The 19,594-nt window shown below is 41.5% G+C and overlaps 1 protein-coding gene across 2 annotated transcripts in view; it reads left to right on the top strand.

Moving 5' to 3' along the window:
* The window catches only part of RAB2A (RAB2A, member RAS oncogene family), an 81,208-nt gene that overhangs the window by 54,346 nt on the left and 7,268 nt on the right, over positions 1–19,594 (top strand). For both annotated transcript variants that reach the window (XM_001926704.7, XM_085022316.1), the window contains exon 6: positions 1,527–1,638. In XM_001926704.7, coding sequence (XP_001926739.2) covers positions 1,527–1,638 — 112 coding nt within the window. The remainder of the gene's footprint in view (positions 1–1,526; positions 1,639–19,594) is intronic.

The following is a 19,594-nucleotide window of genomic DNA, read 5'->3' as shown; positions in this document are numbered from 1 at the left end:
AACAGCTCCAGTTAGACCCCTAACCTAAGAACCTCCATATGCTACGGGTGTGGCCCTAAAAAGCAAAAGAAGAAAAAAAGAAAATTAGGACAAAGTTGCAGATATAACATGGTCATGTAAACCAGATCACTTTGGGGTGGAAAAACATAATTTTACCTAAATTATAGATGTACATGTATAACAAAAACTCTGAAACAGTGGGTGATATACTCTGATATTTTCTATTTCTTTTTTTAATCTGATTATGCCTTCCTTACTAAAGTGGTTTTACAATTCACTGAGTTATGGAACAGTTTGAAAAAAAAACCTCTTTGAAAACTTTGGGCACAAATACACAACAAGGATATAAGATTTCCACTGACATGATTTATTGTAATACAGAATTGTAAATAACTTTGTCAAATGGAGAATTAAAAATAAATTGTGTTAGATTCATCCAGTAGAATATAATACAGCAGAAAAGAATTAAGAGACTAGATCTGTAGTATATTACAGAGATAAATCTGAAAAACAATGTTAACCGAAATCAACAAGCTGTAGTTCGATTAAGTACATGTGAATTTTTAAAAACATCTAAAAACACCCTCTCTTGTCTGGCTGTAAAAAAATCATGCATGAGAATGAAAACACCAAAAACAAAGTAATGCTTACCTTTGAGGTAAGAAGGAAGAGAGTGATCAGGAGCAGAGGTCATTCAGCTGTAACTACTGATTTTATTTCTCAACAAGAAAGAAATCTGATAAGATAATATGTGTCACATAAAATGAAATCTGTCAAAATAAAGTGTGTCAAGGCTAGATGAAAGTACATAGCTGTTAGATTATACTCCTTTTTTGGGCACTTAAATTTATAATAGTAAAGCTGAAAATTTTTTACAATAAAACACTTGAAGGAGACTGCTGCTTTTTTACCCCTACCTTAACCAATACAGTGATAAAAAGGAATGCCATATTTTTGTACAAAATTTCTAGCTTAGGCTTTTGTTTCTCTCTTTTTCCGTTTATAATTTTACTGGGAATTAAACCAACTGTGATAAATAATTACTGTTTCTGTAGTACTTTGACTTTTATTAAACACTTTCCTATTGCTTCTGAGCCTTGTGTGACTTATTTTCAATCGTATTCATAGAATATGTATTCATAGAAACTTAGTCTGGCTGAAAGGTGAGGAGATAGTGTAGTTTTGCTCTCCAGTCACTATGTTGAGTAAGATGGTTTCCTTCTTTAAGAACCCACTGTACTCAAAGGTAAGGTTTTGAACTAGATATTTTCTTTGGGTTTTTCTAGTCTTAGCATTTTCAGACTCTAACTTAGAATCTTTCTTTAGTTGCATTGTTAATTCTTTGAAACAAAGCAATGTGTACATTGACCCTCATCATATACAGAATAATGCAGTTGGCTGTGATGTGTCAAAAATTAATTGAAAGAATGGTCAACACAACTTTTGGTTTTGTGGTACACTTTCCACAGATGCCTCAAGTTGTAATATGTTGGTTGATAACTTGGCCCTTTCTTTCCCATGTTTAGTGATTTAGAATCTAGAAGAGAAGTAAAAAAAGAAGAAGGTGAAGCTTTTGCACGAGAACATGGACTTATCTTCATGGAAACTTCTGCTAAGACTGCTTCGAATGTAGAAGAGGTAAATAAGAAGCCTTTTAAAAATGTTCATCTTCTTAATAGAAATTTTTTATCTACTTTAATATACATTTGCTGATATATCACCCAGAAGCTCTTTGGTCATTGATAGTCTTTGAAAGTTGTAAAGTAGGAAAATTTCTTCTCTTTGAAATGGCTTGTGACATTCATCTTCTGTCAGACTCTTAAATTATATTTTGAGCCTTCTCTTGAAGCCAGAATGCTTTAACACATCTTTGTGTATACTTTCCCTAAAATCTTTTTTATGTTGCTTGGGAGGGGGAAAAAAAGAACACTAATGAAGTCTGGAAATGTTTCAAGACACTAAACATATGTAGCTGTTTGTATCCACTTCTACTTAACAGTGAAATTATTATATTACGGTTATGTAGCATTATAGAAAGCATGGGAATTATGCCATCTTTAATAAATAAAACTTGTAGTATCTCAGTTATTTTCATTGATCAACCTGAACTGTGAAAGTTTTCTGAACACACCATGTTCTTCTATGTTTTATGTATTTGGGTGTGGTATTTATTTACTGTACATACAGGAGTAGACAGTTAATCCTCTCTGTGGTAAATGCATTACTACATTCTCTTACTTCATAAAAAGCGAGACTAAGAAAATATGTTGTTTGCCCAGAGTAATGCTGGAGTTACCACCTTCTGCATAAGAATCTTAAGAGCAGCTGCAGAAAGGGGTTCTAGAAAAGCAAACGACTGGAGAATCTCTAGTTCTAAGGATAGCAGAGGACAGGGGTCCTAGGCTGCAGCTAGCACTGTGCCTTCAACATAGGAAAAAATGAGTAAATCTTTATTAAGAATGAAACTCATGCTGTGGCTCTGGCGTAGGCCGGTGGCTACAGCTCCGATTCAACCCCTAGCCTGGGAACCTCCATATGCCGCGGGAGCGGCCCAAGAAATAGCAACAATAACAACAACAACAACAATAATGCCGAGGGAGCGGCCCAAGAAATAGCAACAACAACAACAACAAAAAAAAAAAAAGACAAAAAAAAAAAAAAAAAGAATGAAACTCATAGCACTTCTAATTTATTACTGAGCCCAGAAATTGACTACAACAATTCAGCAGCATTAGTATTTTCACAGAGAAATTCCATTTTAGGTAAGATATCATTCTTGATGTGGTGCTCTGTGATGGTCCTTACTGTTTTTCCTACAGGCTCCAACTAATGTTTTATCTGTCATTGTCAATAATTACAACTTGATAACAAGAGTAATGTTCTACTTCAAACCCAGAGAGAAATCCATCCTTTGCTTAACTTGAAATAGACATATAAAGCTCCCTGTTTCAGTGAAGCATTCCTTTATTAGAGGTATTGGATTCAAAACCATAAGGGCCAACTTACTGTGGGGGTTTCATGACATCTGAAACACATCCTTATTGATTATTTACAATGGATTTTCTTGTTGCTTTTGAGAACCACGAAGCCAGAATTGTCTGTATTTTATGAAAAACCATACTGTGAAGTCAGGTGACAAGGCATCAAACTACTGAAAAGTAACTCTAAATTTCCAGTTTTGATTCTAATGCCTTTGTGTTCATTTTGCTTTTTTTTTTCCTTAAAGGGCCACGCTCACGTTATATGGAAGTTCCCAGGGCTAGGGGTCAAATCAGGGCTACAGCTGCTGGCCTGCACCGCAGCCACAGCAACACGGGATCTGAGCCACATCTGTAACCTATACCACAGCTCAAGGCAACACCGGATCCTTAACCCACTGAGCGAGGCCAGGGATCAAACCTTCATCCTCATGGATACTAGCTGGATTCATTTTCGCTGTCACAACAAGAACTCCCATTTTTATTTTTATTTTTATTTATTTATTATTTATTTTTTGTTTTTTTTAGGGCCACGCTCACTGCATGTGGAGGTTCCTGGGCTAGGTGTTGAATCGGAGCCACAGCCACAGCAACGCAGAATGTGAGCCACATCTGTGACCTACACCACAGCTCACGGCATTGCCGGATCCATAACCCACTGAGTGAGGCCAGGGATTGAACTTTTGTCCTCGTGGATGCTAGTCAGATGCATTTCCACTGAGCCACAACGGAAACTCCCCATTTTTCTTATTTTTAGCAAGCAACAGTAGATGTTTATTTGTAAGCAGCAAATTACTATTTCATTTTGCAAAACATTTAAATAAAATAAATACTTCATTTATGCTTTGATAGCACTTATAGAAATTATGTATCTGTGGTTAATAATAAAAATAATTGTTTAAATTTGGTCTAGGCAGGAATTTCCCATATTCATCAAGAACAGCACTTTTCTTGATCATGTAGATTAATTTGTCTCTCAGAAGCCAAGGATATTAAGAAGTAATTTTTTTTTTTTTTGTCTTTTTAGCTATTTCTTGGGCCACTCCCATGGCATATGGAGGTTCCCAGGCTAGGGGTCCAATCGGAGCTGTAGCCACCGGCCTATACCAGAGCCACAGCAACGCGGGATCCAAGCCGCGTCTGCAACCTACACCACAGCTCATGGCAACGCCAGATCGTTAACCCACTGAGCAAGGGCAGGGACCGAACCTGCAACCTCATGGTTCCTAGTCGGATTCGTTAACCATTGCGCCACGACGGGAACTCCCAAGAAGTGATATTTTTAAATTCTGTTTTTAAAGGATTCATAGATATGCATTATATAATGTAATCATTTGTGAGATTTTACCTAAAAAATAAAGATGTTTCATGATAAAATATTTTACAAAGGTAGAAGACCATTCTGTGATCCAAAAAGGGTGAAATCAAACCTATATCTCTTTACACAACTTAGAAACTGATTGAACATGAAAATGATAACCAAAGGACCCCTGGACCTGGGAAGATGGAGTGGACTCACTCTCACCAACCCTCCTGCTAAGCACAGTGTGACGCAAACACAGGAGACTCAGAGCTGGAGAGAAGAAGGCCAACCAGCTAGAGACCATGGGGCTTGAAGGATGACACAGCAGTGGTTTCCTTGGTTTTCTTTTTGCCTCAGATACCTCAGATTGAGTGCTAGCTAGAGAAACCCAGAAAGGCCAGGTGTGGGGCAGTAGGGGAGGAGCCTACTCCCCAGCTAAAGGACCAGGGAGGGTGCAGCAAGACAGCTCGGGGTGGTGGTGGGGGGGGATTCTCCTACAGCCAAACATCACAGAACAAATTAGGATGCTGCCTCTCCCATCAGCTGGCTGTACTGAGGTTTTTTCATGTTCCTCGTCATTCCCTGCAGTAGTGGTGTCAGAGGGAGCCAGCTGAAGCGTAGCTTTAAGAAAGATCGAGAGTCGTAACATAGTACCCAGAATGTCCAGGTTTCTATAGAAAATCACCACACCTAGAAGTACGAAGATCTCAAACTGAGTGGAAAAAAAAGGTAATCAGTAGATGCCAACAGCAAGATGACAAAGATGTTAGAATTATCTGACAAATGATTTTTTTAGGCAACCATCATAAAAAAAAAAAATGCCTCAACAAACAAATTTAGGAGCATGTCTGAAACAAAAGAAAAAATAGTCTCAGCAAAAGAAGTACAAGATGGAACTTATAAAACTGAAAAATATAACAACAAATTTAAAACTCAGTGGATGGAATCAACAGCAGGATGAAGGGGACAGAGGAAAGAAACAGTAAACTGGATGGTAGAAAAATAGAAGCTACTCAGTCTAAACTACGGAGAGAAAGTAGAGTAGAAAAAAAGTGAGCAGAGCCTCAGGTCCATGTGGGGCTCTAACTAAAGCTGTAATGTTGTATTATCAGAGCCTGAAAGGAGAGAGGAAAGAAGACAGCTCTGAGAAAGTATTCACAGAAGGAATGACTAGAGACTTCTCCAGTGTGACAGACCGTAAAAACCTATGGATTCAAGTAGCTGAGCGAACTCCAAACAAGATAAACCTAAAAAATCCACACCAAGACAAACTTCTGTCCACAATCAAATCTCAGAAAGCTAAAGACAAACGACTGTAACAGAAAAATAAAAATCATTTAAAGAAAAAACGAAAGCTAAAGACAAAAGAAAATCTTTTTTGAAAGCAGTGAAAAAGATTTCCTTACCAGTTCAAATGACAGACATTTTTCATCAGAAACTGTGGAGGGCAGTTCCCATTGCAGCTGAGCAGTAAAGAACCAGCTAGTGTCCATGAGGACGCAGGTTCGCTCCCTGGCCTCACTCGGTGGGTTAAGGATCCAGTGTTGCCTTGAGGTGTGGTGTAGTTCACAGGTGTGGCTCGGATCCCACATTGCTGTGGCTGTGGGTAGGCAGGCAGCTGCAGCTCAAATTTGACCCCTAACCAGGGAACTTCCGTAGGCTGCAGGTGTGGCCTGAAAAAGAAGAAGAAAAGAAAGAAGGAAATGGTGGAGGCCAGAAGGAAATAGCACATTTTTCAAGAGCTGAGAAGAAAAGAACTTTCACTGCACAGTGGTAGAACCAATAAGAATATCTCAGGAATGAAGGGAAATGACAACATTTTCAGAAGAAAGGAAAAGCAAGAATTTATCAGTAGCAGATCTACCATGTAAGAGTGGCTAAAGACGTTATCTAACAGAAGTGAATTGATAGGGAGTTCTTGTCGTGGTGCAGGGGTTAACTAATCCGACTAGGAACCATGAAGTTGCAGGTTCGATCCCTGCCCTTGCTCAGTGGGTTAACGATCCGGCGTTACCGTGAACTGTGGTGTAGGTCGCAGACACAGCTCGGATCCCGTGTTGCTGTAGCTCTGGCGTAGGCTGGCGGCTACAGCTCCAATTAGACCCCTAGCCTGGGAACCTCCCATATGCTGCAGGAGCGGCCCAAGAAATGGCAAAAAGACCAAAAAAAAAAAAAAAAAAAGAAATGAATTGATAAAAGAAAGAGTCTTGGAAGAGGGAATACTAGTAACCAAAAGTATGAATAGTTATAATAGACTTTTTTCTTAAAGCCTTTAAGTCTTAAATTACATTTGACACTTGAAACAAAGCTGTAATGTCAGATATGGTTCTCTGTGTACTATAGGAAATACCATAAAACTGTGGCAGAGAAGGGGACAAAGAGATAGCAAGGGAGGCCACGTTTCTACACTTCACATGATTTGGTAAAATGACAACACTAGTGGACTGTGTTAAGTTTTACACACACACATATGTATAATGCAATACTCAGAGCGACTACTAAAATATATACAAAGAGAAACACTAAAAAACAATAGTAGATAAATCAATATAAAATTCTAAAAAATGTTCACTTAACCCTTGGGGTGGGGGGAACAGCAAGCAAAAGAGTTCCCTGGTCGCTCAGTGGGTTAAGGATCTAGCATTGACACAGCTGTGGCTCTGTTAACTGCTGTGGTTTGGGTGTGATCCTTGGCCCGTAAACTTCCACATGCCGCAGGTGTGGCCAAAGAAAAGAGTTTAAAAAAAAAAAGAAGATGACATGAAATAAAGGTATACAACTCAAAAAGGAAGAAATAAAAATTCATACTTGCGGATGGCATGCTTGCCTCTGTAGGAAATCCCAAAGAATTTACAAAATAACCAGAGCTAAAAAGTGAGTTCTGCAAGGTTACAGGATACAAGACAGATATATTTAAAAATCTACTGTATTTCTATAACCCTTCAGTGAACATCAGAATTTAAAATGCAATATTGTCTATAATCACAAAAAGAAAATGAGCTCCTGCCATGGCACGAAGGGTTCAGCAGCAGCTTGGGAGCACTGGGATGAGGGTTCATTCCCCAGCCCAGCACAGTGCATCCGGCATTGCTTCGGCTTCATTCGTGCAGGAGCTCCATATGCCTCAGGGCAGCCAAAAGAAGAGAAAGAAAATGAAATACTTAGGTACAAATCAGAAATGCCATGTTTAGGACTTGTATGGTAAAAACTACAAAATGCTGATGAAAGAAAATTAAAGAAGATCTAAATAAATGGAGAGATTGGAACCTAGTATTCATACACAACCTAGTAATGATGTCACTTCCTCCATAAATTGTTATATACAGATTTAACCCAATTCCTATCAATCTAATCCCAGTAAAATTTTTTGTAATTATCTGATACTATGTATTGAAAGGCAGAGGAACTAGAATAGCTGAAACAACTTTGAAAGCAAAGAATAAAGTAGGAGGAATCACTATTTAATTTCAGGTCTCATGTAGCTGCAGCCATCAAGACTGTGTGATATTGGCGAAGGCAGAGATGTATCAGTGAAACCACAGAGAGAACCACAAATAGACCCATGCAAGTACACCCAACTGATTTTAACAAAGGGGCCAAACCAGTTAACAGTGGAAGAAATCTGTTTCAGCAAATGGTGCTCTAGAAATTGAACATCCATAAGCAAAAAAAAATAAAATGGACCTAACCACACACCTTGTACAAAAAAAACTAACTCAAAACTGATCATGGTGGGAGTTTCCTCTGTGGCACAGTGGAAACGAATCTGACTAGAAACTGTGAGGTTGCAGGTTTGATCCATGGCCTCGCTCAGTGGGTTAAGGATCCAGTGTTGCCATGAGCTGTGGTGTAGGTCACAGATACAGCTCAGATCCTGTGTTTCTGTGGCTGTGGTGTAGGCCGGTAGCTATAGCTTCAATGGACCCCTAGCCTGGGAACCTCCATATGTGGCTCTAAAAAGACAAAAGACCAAAAAAAAAAAAAAAAAAAAAAAAATAATCATGGAAGTTCCCTCATGGTGCAGTGGGTCAAGGATCCAGCATTGCCACAAGCTATGACATCCGTCATGGATGTGGCTCTGGCATAGGCTCCAGTTCTGATTCTGATTCAGCCCTTGGTTTGGGAACTTCTGTATCCTGAAAGTGTGGCCATAAAAAAAAAATAAAAATAGTGCAATAAAGAACTTTCAGAACTTAATAGAGTTCTCATTGTGGCTCAGCAGATTAAGAACCCAATTTGTGGAGTTCCCATCGTGGCTCAGCAATAACGAACCCAGCTAGGATCCATGAGGACATAGGCTAGCAACGCAGCTCCAATTCGACCCCTAGCCCGGGAACTTCCATATGCCATGGGTGTGGCCCTAAAAAAGCCGGGGTGGGAGGGGGACCCAAATTAGTATCCGTGAGGACTCCGGGTTTGATCTTTGACATTGTTTCTCAGTTAAGGGTTCAGTGTTGCTGCAAGCTGCAGTGCAGGTCACAGAGCTTCGATCTGGCATTGCTGTAGTTGTGTAGCTCTGGTTCGACCCCTAGCCCAGGAACTTTGGTATGCCACAGATGCAGCCCTAAAAAAAAGAAAAGAAAACCTCAATAGTAAGGAAACCATACAGTTCAGTTAGAAAATGAGCAAGAGACATGAGCAAATGTTTCATCAAAGAGGATATATAAATGGCAAATAAACACTTGAAAAGAAATATTTAGCATCACTAGCCATTAGAGAAATGAAAATTAAACCCTCCATGAGATACCACTACACACTTACCAGAATAGATACAGTGAAAAATAGTGAAAACACCAAATGCTGGCAAGGATGTGGCGAAGCTGGATCACTCATTTATTGCTGATGGGAATTTGAAAATGCTGTAGCCACTCTGGAAAACAGTTTGGCAATTTCTTTAAAAACTGGATGTGCAGCTATCACATGACCTAGAAATTCCACCCTGGGCATTTATCCCAGAGAAATGAAGACCGATGTACACACAGAAACCTGAACACAGTTGTTGATACCAGCGTTACTCATAATAACCAAACACTGGAAACAACCCAGATGTCTTTGAACAGATGAATAGTTAGACAAAGTGTATGGTCCATCCAGCACCGTGGACAACTACTCAACTCAGCAGTTAAAGGGGACAAGCTGTTATTACCTGCAACAACCTGGATGAATCTCCAGAAAGTTATGCTCAATGAGTTAAGTCAGTCCCAGAAGGTTGCACACTGTATGATTCTATTTATATGACTTGACCGAAATGACAAAATTAGAGAAATGGAGAGCAGATTAGTCATTTCTAGTGTTAAGCAGGGTGTCAGCGTGGAAGAGGAAGTGGGATGGTTATAAAGGCAGCATGAGGGATCCTTGATAATGGAAATATCAAGAATATTGTATGTACTGGTTTACTCAGCATAATAGATTCACCATGAAGGATCTGTTGGGGCAGAGAAGGGCCAAAGTGGTGTTAGAGAAAAATGCACAGGATAGCCCTCCTCAGAGGGGAATCTAAATATCAGTAACACCAGCTAGAATTGTAAGATGCAGTTAAAACCGATGAAGTGTGATACCAACAACTCAGCATAATTCATTTTGTAGTAGGTAGGATGGTATGTATTTTGATATTTAAAAAGCTTCATTTCATTGACAACCGGGGGGGGGCGGGGGAGTGAAGACAGTAAGTCCTGTTGCAAGAGGACATCACTTTGATTTTATGGGCTGTCTCTGACCTGTGAATCCCACAGTGAGCATCCTCTCCTCTTTCAGGCTTGGAGCCAAGTACACTGTGTTTCTAAACCATACTGTCCTCTTTCTCCTTTCCATCTCAGGCCCTACTAACACCTTCATTTAGCACTGCTCTCCTTATATCTTGGACTTACTATTTTCCTTTAACTCTGATGTGCCAGCTGTTTTGCTCTTACCTGAGTTTATGCTGCTGATCTTCAACAGGGATATGAAGCTAAAAATGGCACCCAAGACTATACTTTAAATTTTTTTTTTTTTTGAAAATTATCTTCTAAAGAGTTTATTTATAAAAATAAAATGATACCCTAGTCTGCCTAAACTAGATATTACTTATGGAGGTAGAATTTCTCAGTTAAGAGCTACTATTTAATAATAGATGGATATCATTTTATGTTTATAAAATCATATATAAGATTAATACCATACACAGACTATGAATATGCAGACATTATATACATACAAACATAGAAAGCTCTCTCCATATAAAATCTCTCTGTAGTAACAGACTGCTATGGTACACAAGCATTTATGTTTGAGTATGTGTGTTTCTAAACTGTAAATTATAATTTCCAAATTAAAAGTTAAAGTAAGAGAATTCATCCCTCCTACGAAGTGGATTTTGGTCAGTTTTTTACAACCTGAGATGACCCCAAACATGGCTATTATCATTCATCCTATTTGTTACTCACTGAAGAAATACACCCTTAAATGTCATAGTAGAAGTATACCCCAGAATTCATCTCCTAAATGTCAATGAAATGAAGAAGCCAATTTCAGGGTTCCCATTGTGGCTCAGTGGGTTAAAAACCCAACTAGTATCCATGAGAGTGTGGCGTTTTTGTTTGTTTTGTTTTGTCTTTTTTTTTTTTTTTTTTTTTTTTGCCATTTCTTGGGCCACTCCCACGGCTAGGGGCCAAATCACCACAGCCACAGCAACATGGGATCCAAGCCACGTCTGCGACCTACACCACAGCTCACTGCAACGCCGGATCCTTAACCCACTGAGCAAGGCCAGGCATAGAACCCACAACCTCGTGGTTCTTAGATTCATTAACCACTGAGCCACGACGGGAACTCCGAGAATGCGGGTTTGATCCGTGGCCTTGCTCAGTGGGTTAAGGATCCAGCGTTGCTGCAAGCTGCGGTATAGGTCACAGGTGTGGCTCAAATCGGCATGTCCATGGCTGTGATGTAGGCTGGCAGCTGCAGCTCCAGTTCGACCCCTAGCCTGGCAACTTCCAGATGCCGATGGTGTGGCCTTAAAAAGAAAAAGGAAAAAAAAAAAAAGGCCGTTTTCAACCAGTATTTTTGTCCAGATGGTAATTCGTAGGAGACTGGAACTCATTCTTTACATTTTCAATTCCTGTTACTGATTTTTAAACTTGCTATTTGGATGCTATACACATATACTTGAGTGCATGGCCTATGGAGGAACCCACGTATTTAGTTGTCATTTTTTCAAGCAGTGTCCATGCTGAACTCACAGGGCATCTATAGTGTCATTGCAGTCTTGACTAGGAAAGTGACCTTTAGGCTCGTTTACCTCTCGTTGGCAAAAAAGATTATTTTGACCTCTGTTTTACTAAAGATTTTGCTGTTAAGGAATTAAAGACTCAACCCTCTGACCAGCAGTAAATGTTTTTTTGTTGTTGTTGTTGTTGTTATTGTTGCTATTTCTTGGGCCGCTCCCGCGGCATATTGAGGTTCCCAGGCTAGGGGTCCAATCGGAGCTGTAGCCACCGGCCTATACCAGAGCCACAGCAACGCGGGATCCGAGCCGCGTCTGCAACCTACACCACAGCTCACGGCAACGCCGGATCGTTAACCCACTGAGCAAGGGCAGGGACCGAACCCGCAACCTCATGGTTCTTAGTCGGATTCGTTAACCACTGCGCCACGACGGGAACTCCAATGTTTTTGAATATTAGTTTGACTTCCATTTTCAACTGAGGCCTGAAGGTTGGTGAGGACATCAAGGTAGCACGCCTGCCTGCTAACTGCCCGGCTCCCCGTTGGCCACACGCCTGCTCGGCTGCCAGCCCCTGGCCGTTCATTCCAGAACCACAGTTTCGTTTATTGTCCCAGTCTGCAGGGTTCCAGGAAGGTGTGAGCCCAGTGGTCTCTCCTGTGACACACGGAGGAGTTAGTATCGGGGTTACGAGACGCTCCAGTGCCTGACCTCTGGTGGTCTTGATTAGGCACATGGATGGCAGCGTTTAGAAGGGGGTCTGCTAAGTGGAGACGTCTTTCAGGAGTCTTTTCAAATGAAGAAGACATATCTAGTGCCTGAAATATTAAGGCGGCTGTGGAGTGGTGTGGCACGTTGTCAAAGTTCTTTCACAGAGCACGCGAACCCAGGCGCGTTGGGCATCCGTTCCCACACGGTAGAGACTAGCTGTACTGAGGGTTAGCCTGGCCTGCTTTGAGGAGCACGAATTAAAACCATGGCTCCTGCACGGGGTTCTGTGGTCAGACGAGTTTAAGAGGAGCTAGAGTCCATGCCCCCTTTAAAAAACCAGAATTCGCAACAGTGTATTCGTTTCTAAAAACCCACTGTTAAAAAACTTGACTTCTTTTTAACCCAGAGGTTTCCAAATGTGATTTAGCCATACCACCCCCCACCTAAAGAAACAATGGAATTGTAGTGGGGTGCATAGTATCCAAAAGACAGATACCCTTGCTAATTCTCTTACTTCATGGTAACATGGAGTTTGCAGTGGGGGAATGGGGACTACATTTTTCTTAAGCTCAGAGTATCTCGTAAAAATATTTTTTTTCGAAATCAGGAAGTTCCCCTTGGCATAGTAGGTCGAGTTTCTGGTACTGCACGCAGGCTGTAACTACAGCACGGCTTTAGTCCCTGACCTGGGCCCTTGCACATGCCCTGGGTGCAGCTAAAAAAATAATGTATATTTCCAAATCAGTTGTATATAGAACAGTGCTTGTCAAACATGAATGTGCTTTCTCATCACCTAGGAATCCTGTTAAGATGTAGCTCCTGACCCAGTAGGCCCAGTTGGTCTGGGGTGTGGCCAGAAAGTCCACATTTGGAGCCGGCTTACAGGATGATGTCAGTGCTGTGACCGGGGCGCCCCCTGAGGAGTGGGCAGGCTGGGAAGTCAGTGGGCTTTTCACTAACAGGAGAGGCCAGTAGAACGCTATCCTTTCCCAGCTCCACAGACATTATTTCTTCAGATCGTCTAGTCAGCTTTGTCCTCTCCTCTGCCGATTCCTGGCTTTCAGCATAGAATGCCGTCGTCATCGTTTCACCCATCCTAACAGCAAAAGCTCTCAGGCCCTCTTCTCCTGGGTATGTTCTCTTCTAGTTTCTAGTAAGATCTACCTCTGTTTCCTCTTTCTTTTTGTGCCTCCTTTCACAGTCTGACTTCCTCCATCACAGCCCTGGACCTCCTGGTTGCCTCACCTACAAATGCTTTTCTTACCTTGAAGGGTCCCTTGGGTTTATCTGATGCTTTGAACCACTCTTCTGTAAACTTTTAGCTCCATGACACTGTCCTCTCTCTGCCTCTCTAGCCTTCCAGACTCTTGACCCTCTCTTTTTTCCAGTTGAAATGGCACTTAAATCCAGGAATAGCCTTCTTAGGCTGTGTGTTCAGCTCCACCCTGACCACTTGTCCCTGCGCAGTTCTGCATGAGTGGGTCTTGGACTGTCCCAGTTTAACGTGCAGACTACATGGGACAGCCTGTCTCTGCTCTCGTGTACAGACGATCACTGTCCTGTATCCTAGAACGTTCTCTTTTCCGACCCTTTACACTATTTCTTCAGTTAATATGGATCACTTTCCACATGTGTATTACTATTTCTGGTGTTAAATCTCTCTCCAGATTGTCCTCTTCTGTGACTCCATCCTGATTGGATGCCCTGTTTTCATTTTTCAGTCCTCTCTGCTGTTGCCTGTTAAGATCTTTCTAAAGCTGAGTGTCACTCTCCAGCTTGATGAAATCCATGCAGTGGTTCCCCGCAGCGTCAGAATCAAGCTCCTTAGCTTGGAAGACAGGCCCCTGTTTTTTGCTACCTCCCCCGTGCCCTCCCTGGTAAACCTAGGGCTTGTCGGCTGGTGGTGTTCCTGACCCCTTTGATAGAAAGTCTTCTCTGCCCTTGAGACGCCCTTCCTTCCCACCTGAACTTCGGGTACAGCCACTCTAGTCCCTCCTCTTGGGCTGTGCTGAGACACACGACCTCCACCACCCACAGGGTCAGCACGTGGGCACGCTTTTCTCCAGGCACGTATTTATCGTAGCTCCCCGTCATGACCCTCCTTTTTCACATTGGCTCATTATAAGGACAAAATTCCTTGAAAATACAGACTATCTTTTCATCTCGGCATCCCCAACACCTAGCACAGTTTCTCCCCCACACAGTAAAAAATGTTTGGATGGTGAAGTCTTTGCTTAATTACTTTAACCTCACTTCTCTTCCTGCAGTCTTGAATCAGCTCATGCCTTGCTTCCATTTGTCAGCTTGTAGGTGGAATTCTGTCCTAAACCGTCTTTGCCCTAAGCATTCTAAAGCCTAGGAGATTTTTGAAAACACAGGTGAACAGATTGGCTTCTCCTTTGATGGGGAGCTCCCTCCATAGCTGCCTGGGGTCTTTGTGGTTTCACAGGGTTTTTTTAGACCCAGGAATAACTGTAGCAAAAATTCTGGCAGGCTAGGAAAAGTACTCCTTCCCAAAAGCCACAGGCCAACTTTTTAAAAGGGGTTTCAATACTCCCAAAGTGATATATTTACTTTATAATTCCTTCCCTGTTTGTCTCTATATCTTTTCTCTCTAAATTAAAATTTCATTTCCTCAGAGTTGTACATTCCAAAAACTTAGAGTAGTATATACTCTCTAGGACCTAAAGGTGATTGTGGTATGAATAATGGTGAAACATTCTTTGTCAAACAGTGTCACTTTGTCAATCTCTTAGGCATTTGATGGGCAATTTTTCCCTATATTCATCAATTTTACTTAAAATTAAGTGTGGAGATTTATGTGAAACCAGAAAACTATATGAACATCAAAATTTTTTGAGGGAAAGATTAGTTATTAAAAATATCTTAAACTATTGAAACAAATCAGAACTGGAAATTCCTGGCTTAACTGCTCAAGTACTTAAGATATAGCCATGATGATAGCTGAAAATATAGCCAATTTACCAGAAGACAGATTGCTGTAAACTGCCAAGCCCTCTGACCTGACAGGACCAGTGGATTTCTGTGTCCAGGGGAAAAACACATGACGATAAGACTTCTGTAACTAAGAAACCAGTTCCAAGGCCCCTAGTTAGTACTTGTGTCCTGTCCTGGTGCTTGGAAATCTACAGGCCGAATTTGCAGTGGGAAGACATCATCCTTGCCTTGGGCTCCGTTGTAAGTGGTGGAACAGGTGTTTTTGTAGAGCTGGAATGTGGCTATAAACTGAAGGCTTTGTTGTCTCCTTAACCCTGTTCTCAGTATTGTGGGTACCACAGGGCTTTTCACTGGAAATCTGACCTGGCTTATCAAGGCTTCCAGCATCCCTTGAGGGCAGCTTAGTGTAATAAATATTTACTCCTCCCTCCCGCAGGTTGCAAGGCTCTCAGTTTCTCCACCTTAAGTTTGGCCATCACTCCAGGGCAGTTCAGGGATGGTCCAAACCAAACTAACTTTGAAAGTTACATGCATTTTCTCTACATCTAAACCAGGGTAGCTAAACATGTCTGAAGAAAATCATGCTGTTACATGCATGTCACACACTTACACACTCACACAGCCAGCTCCCAGGACTTTCCCATCAGCATTAGAGTTCTGTGTGTCTAAAATAATCTCTTCATTCCCTCCTCGAAACTTGATTTTCTTCTTTTTTTTAATCTCAGTTTGAAGCATACCCTTCCCACTCAGTCACATAAGCCAAAAATGGAGTCATCCTTAAACACCGTATCATTCTTAGCCTGTTCTTCACCCAGTCCTGTTAAATTCTCCAAAGGAGGCAATCCATTCTAGTTGCCACTATTTTAATTTATCGGCCTTCATTTTTTACCTTGATTATTATTCTAAACCCCTTCCTGGCCTTCCTGTTGCTGACCTTGCCTCCGTAGGTTTTCATTCTCTGAACTACCTTCTGACTTTGTCTCCCGCCTGCTTCCTGCCTGTCCTCAGCTTCCAGTGTAACTGAGCTTTAAATCTGCCTCTGTCCAGAATGCTCTTTCCTCTCCTTAATTTCCCTCATAAATAGGTAGGAGTATACTTAGCCTTTAGGTCTCTTCACGGGGCTTTTTCTCGTGACAATTTTTCTACTGGCAGAAGTGGTTATATGCCATGTTACCCTTCTAAACAACTATTGTGGACGTGTTAGTGCTATGTTCCAATTTGGGTTTACATCTATCCTGTGCTACCACGTCCTTGAGGTTTTATAAAGACATTCATTTCCCAGAGTATACAGTTGAGTATGCTCAGTGCCTGGTACAAACCAGGTACTCCATAAATGCTGGTTGAATGGGATAACTAAATTACCGAGGAATTAAACATGTCTGTCTGTTACCTCTGACAGAAGGAGAAGAAGAAAGTTTGTTAAATACTATACCCGCAAACCTTTCTAACCTAGTAGTTCCAGGTCCCCCTCCCACCCCACCCTTTATTTCCCTGGTGAAATTGATCAGGATTTGTTTAAGCTACACCTTTCCTTAATAAGCATTGGCTGGTGATGGTGATTTTTGTAAGAGAAGGAAGGACACAAAGGATGTAACATGTATTTTGTACTTGCAAAAATAATCCTAGCAATTTGAAATAATTTCTGGCTAGGCTTTGCTTTTTAGGGCCACACCAACAGCTTATGGAGATTCCTAGGCTAGGGATTAAATCAGAGCTACAGCTGCCAGCCTACACCATAGCCACAGCAATGCAGGATCTGAGCCACGTCTGCAACCTATACCACAGCTCACGGCAACACTAGATCCTTAACCCACTGAGTGAGGTCAGGAATCGAACCCGCAACCTCATGGTTCCTAGTCAAATTTGTTTCCACCACATTGCTATGGGAACTCTTAGCTAGATGTTTTTTAAAGGCTATGAGAAATATGTGATTTTATGTTCACTTTTAACAGCAGCATAAGCAAAGTAAATGCAAGTCCTTAGTTGTCCTAAAGATAATTGATCCTAATAAAGACAAGATACATGTGGGCAGAATGTCTTTACCCTGTTTCTGCTACAGTCGTACAGGGTCTTGGGCCCATCATTCCTCCCTTTGCAGAGGAAATGACGAGAATAGGGGAGGCCGTGGAAAATGTGAGGGAGGGGGGAAATGGCTGTCCCTCCACTGGGCTCCCCTCCAGCCTGCCTCACCCCCAGGAAATGGCCCCTGTGGGATGTGCAGGAATATGGTTTGAAAGCTGTTGTATTGGATGGTGTGTGTGTGAGGCCTCTCCCCTGGAAGCTACATCAGATAGAATCAGAACATCTTCAGTCACAAAAATTTGAAGACGCTTCATGTTTAAACTGCTTCATCGTGAATTCTAGTCTGATGTCCTTTCCACAAGGCTTTCCTATCTCTGCATCATATCTAAATCTTAGTACATTTTCTTTAGGGCTCACTGTACACATTGTGTGTGGCTAATTTACGTTTTGATGTTCAGTTTTATTTAATCACAGTATTTGAATGCACTGAAGAGTGTGGCTCACATGCAGCCACTTCTTCCGCTGCTGGTCCACATCATTGCATGGGGCGGTGGTGAGGGCTGATGGGGCTTACATTCATCCTCCAGCAGTCTGCACTGGGCACCATTATTACCCTCACTTTACAGAGAGGTGAAGTCCCAGCAACACATGTGGTAAGATGTGGCACTGGGCTGTGACCGAAGACAGCAGGTTCAGAGCCCCACCTTAGCCATACTGCTTATAAACACCGTAGCCAGCCATTCTGTTGATGAACAGCTACAACTTCAACCCACAAAGTTAATGTCCTCATTTTTTGTTCATACCTTGAATTTCTTTTCAGAAATAATGAAAACCTGTGTAAATCATTTAGCATAGTGACTGGCCATAGTAGGTACTTGCTAAACTATTGGTTTTTATAAGATTTGGCAAATGGACACCTATAATGTCCATAGCATTGATTAACAGTTAAGAAGAGAAGTTTAAATAGCAATCTAGTTCTGAATTTCCCAGTCTCAGAGAGAACTAAAGGGTCACATACTTTACAGGGCACTTTGCTCTTTAGCATCTAGTCAAGATTTATAAATAAAACCAAGATACTTCGATTTATTTTGAAGTCTTACCTAACAGATACTGTAATTTTTATCTTGCCACCAGGTGGCAGCATGTCACACAAGGAAACAATTTAAATGCTATTCTGTTGTAGACAATTTATTTTCAGTATTTTTCCTTAGAAACTATTAAGTCATAATAAAAGTACAATACTCATGTTCCTCTTTGCCTCTGTCCTCTCTGGTCGGCTGCGAAGGCCCTCACAGCACATTGTCCACGGCCTCAGCTGGACCTGCCTCAGTCCTGCACCTGCCGCTGAAATTTCAGCCCTTGTGCTTGGTTCTCCTGCCTGAGTTGTTTCCATTCAGCAGCTGAAGAACTCCCTTCTCCTTCTCCCTGTACTTGCCCTAGTACCCAGAGAAGTGCCAAATCTTGGGAACAATTTAATAGGCGCCCTTGGGTAAAGGGCAGGTGGTGGGTAGGCTCCACATCCAGTTGTGTCCTTGCTGAGTATTGTTTGAATTTTAAATGTTTATAGTTCTTTGTGGTTATGTTTATTTTCATTTGTGCTGTGAAGAACCTACTTAAGTTCAGGTGTTATCAGAACAATTCAGATAACTGCTGCCAGGGCTTGAAAGATTAGTGTCTGAGGTGAAAGGCAATTAATGGCTAATGAAGGTAAAGGACTGAACATGGCAATTAATCAAAGTAGGATGGGGAGAGCTACTGGAAAAGCAGAGAGAGAGTGAGGCTTCAGAAAGGGCGTGCAGCGCTGTGTAAGAAGGCAGGAGGCGCACCAAGGTGAGCTGCTGCAGGGAAACCTGTTTATGCTTCCTGATCGTGGATCTGCCTAGGTTGTATTTTTTACAGGGTTGCTGATAAAATCCTTTCACTTCACTTTCTCAGCAGATATTTTTTCCTATTCTAGAACTTACTAATATTCAGATCTGACTATCTTTGAAACGTGGGGTATAGGTGAATATATTGTTTATAATTCTAACTAGCGTGTCACAAAACCCGCAGTGATCTTTAGGATGTCAGAGTTTTTAAAGTATTGTGGTCATTATCCATTGCTAAAAATTTTTTGCAGTTAGCCATCATCTTGCTTCATTTTTCTGATAGTATGGAAATAATTATTCCAGATAAATAAATTGTTACAGAATCTTAACCCTGGTAAACACCAATACTTGTAAGAATACTGAAGGCACTTCAGGAACATATTCTGTATTGTTTATACTAAAGAGCCATCCATGAGCCTCTCTGGACAACTGGGACCACCTCTGCTAACATATACTTGGTGCGGTGCAGTGCGGTGCTATCTGGCCGGCATGCCACCCACCACTGCATGCACGAGCACACACACACATCCCCACTGGCCACTCACAGACATGC

The sequence above is a fragment of the Sus scrofa genome, chromosome 4, assembly GCF_054392235.1.
Source record: "Sus scrofa isolate SSC_HxYL_T2T_F1_AM1 chromosome 4, Sscrofa_HxYL_maternal_Yorkshire_Landrace_v2.0, whole genome shotgun sequence".
NCBI classification, from domain to species: domain Eukaryota; kingdom Metazoa; phylum Chordata; class Mammalia; order Artiodactyla; family Suidae; genus Sus; species Sus scrofa.
This window is presented reverse-complemented; position numbering and strand designations above follow the sequence as displayed.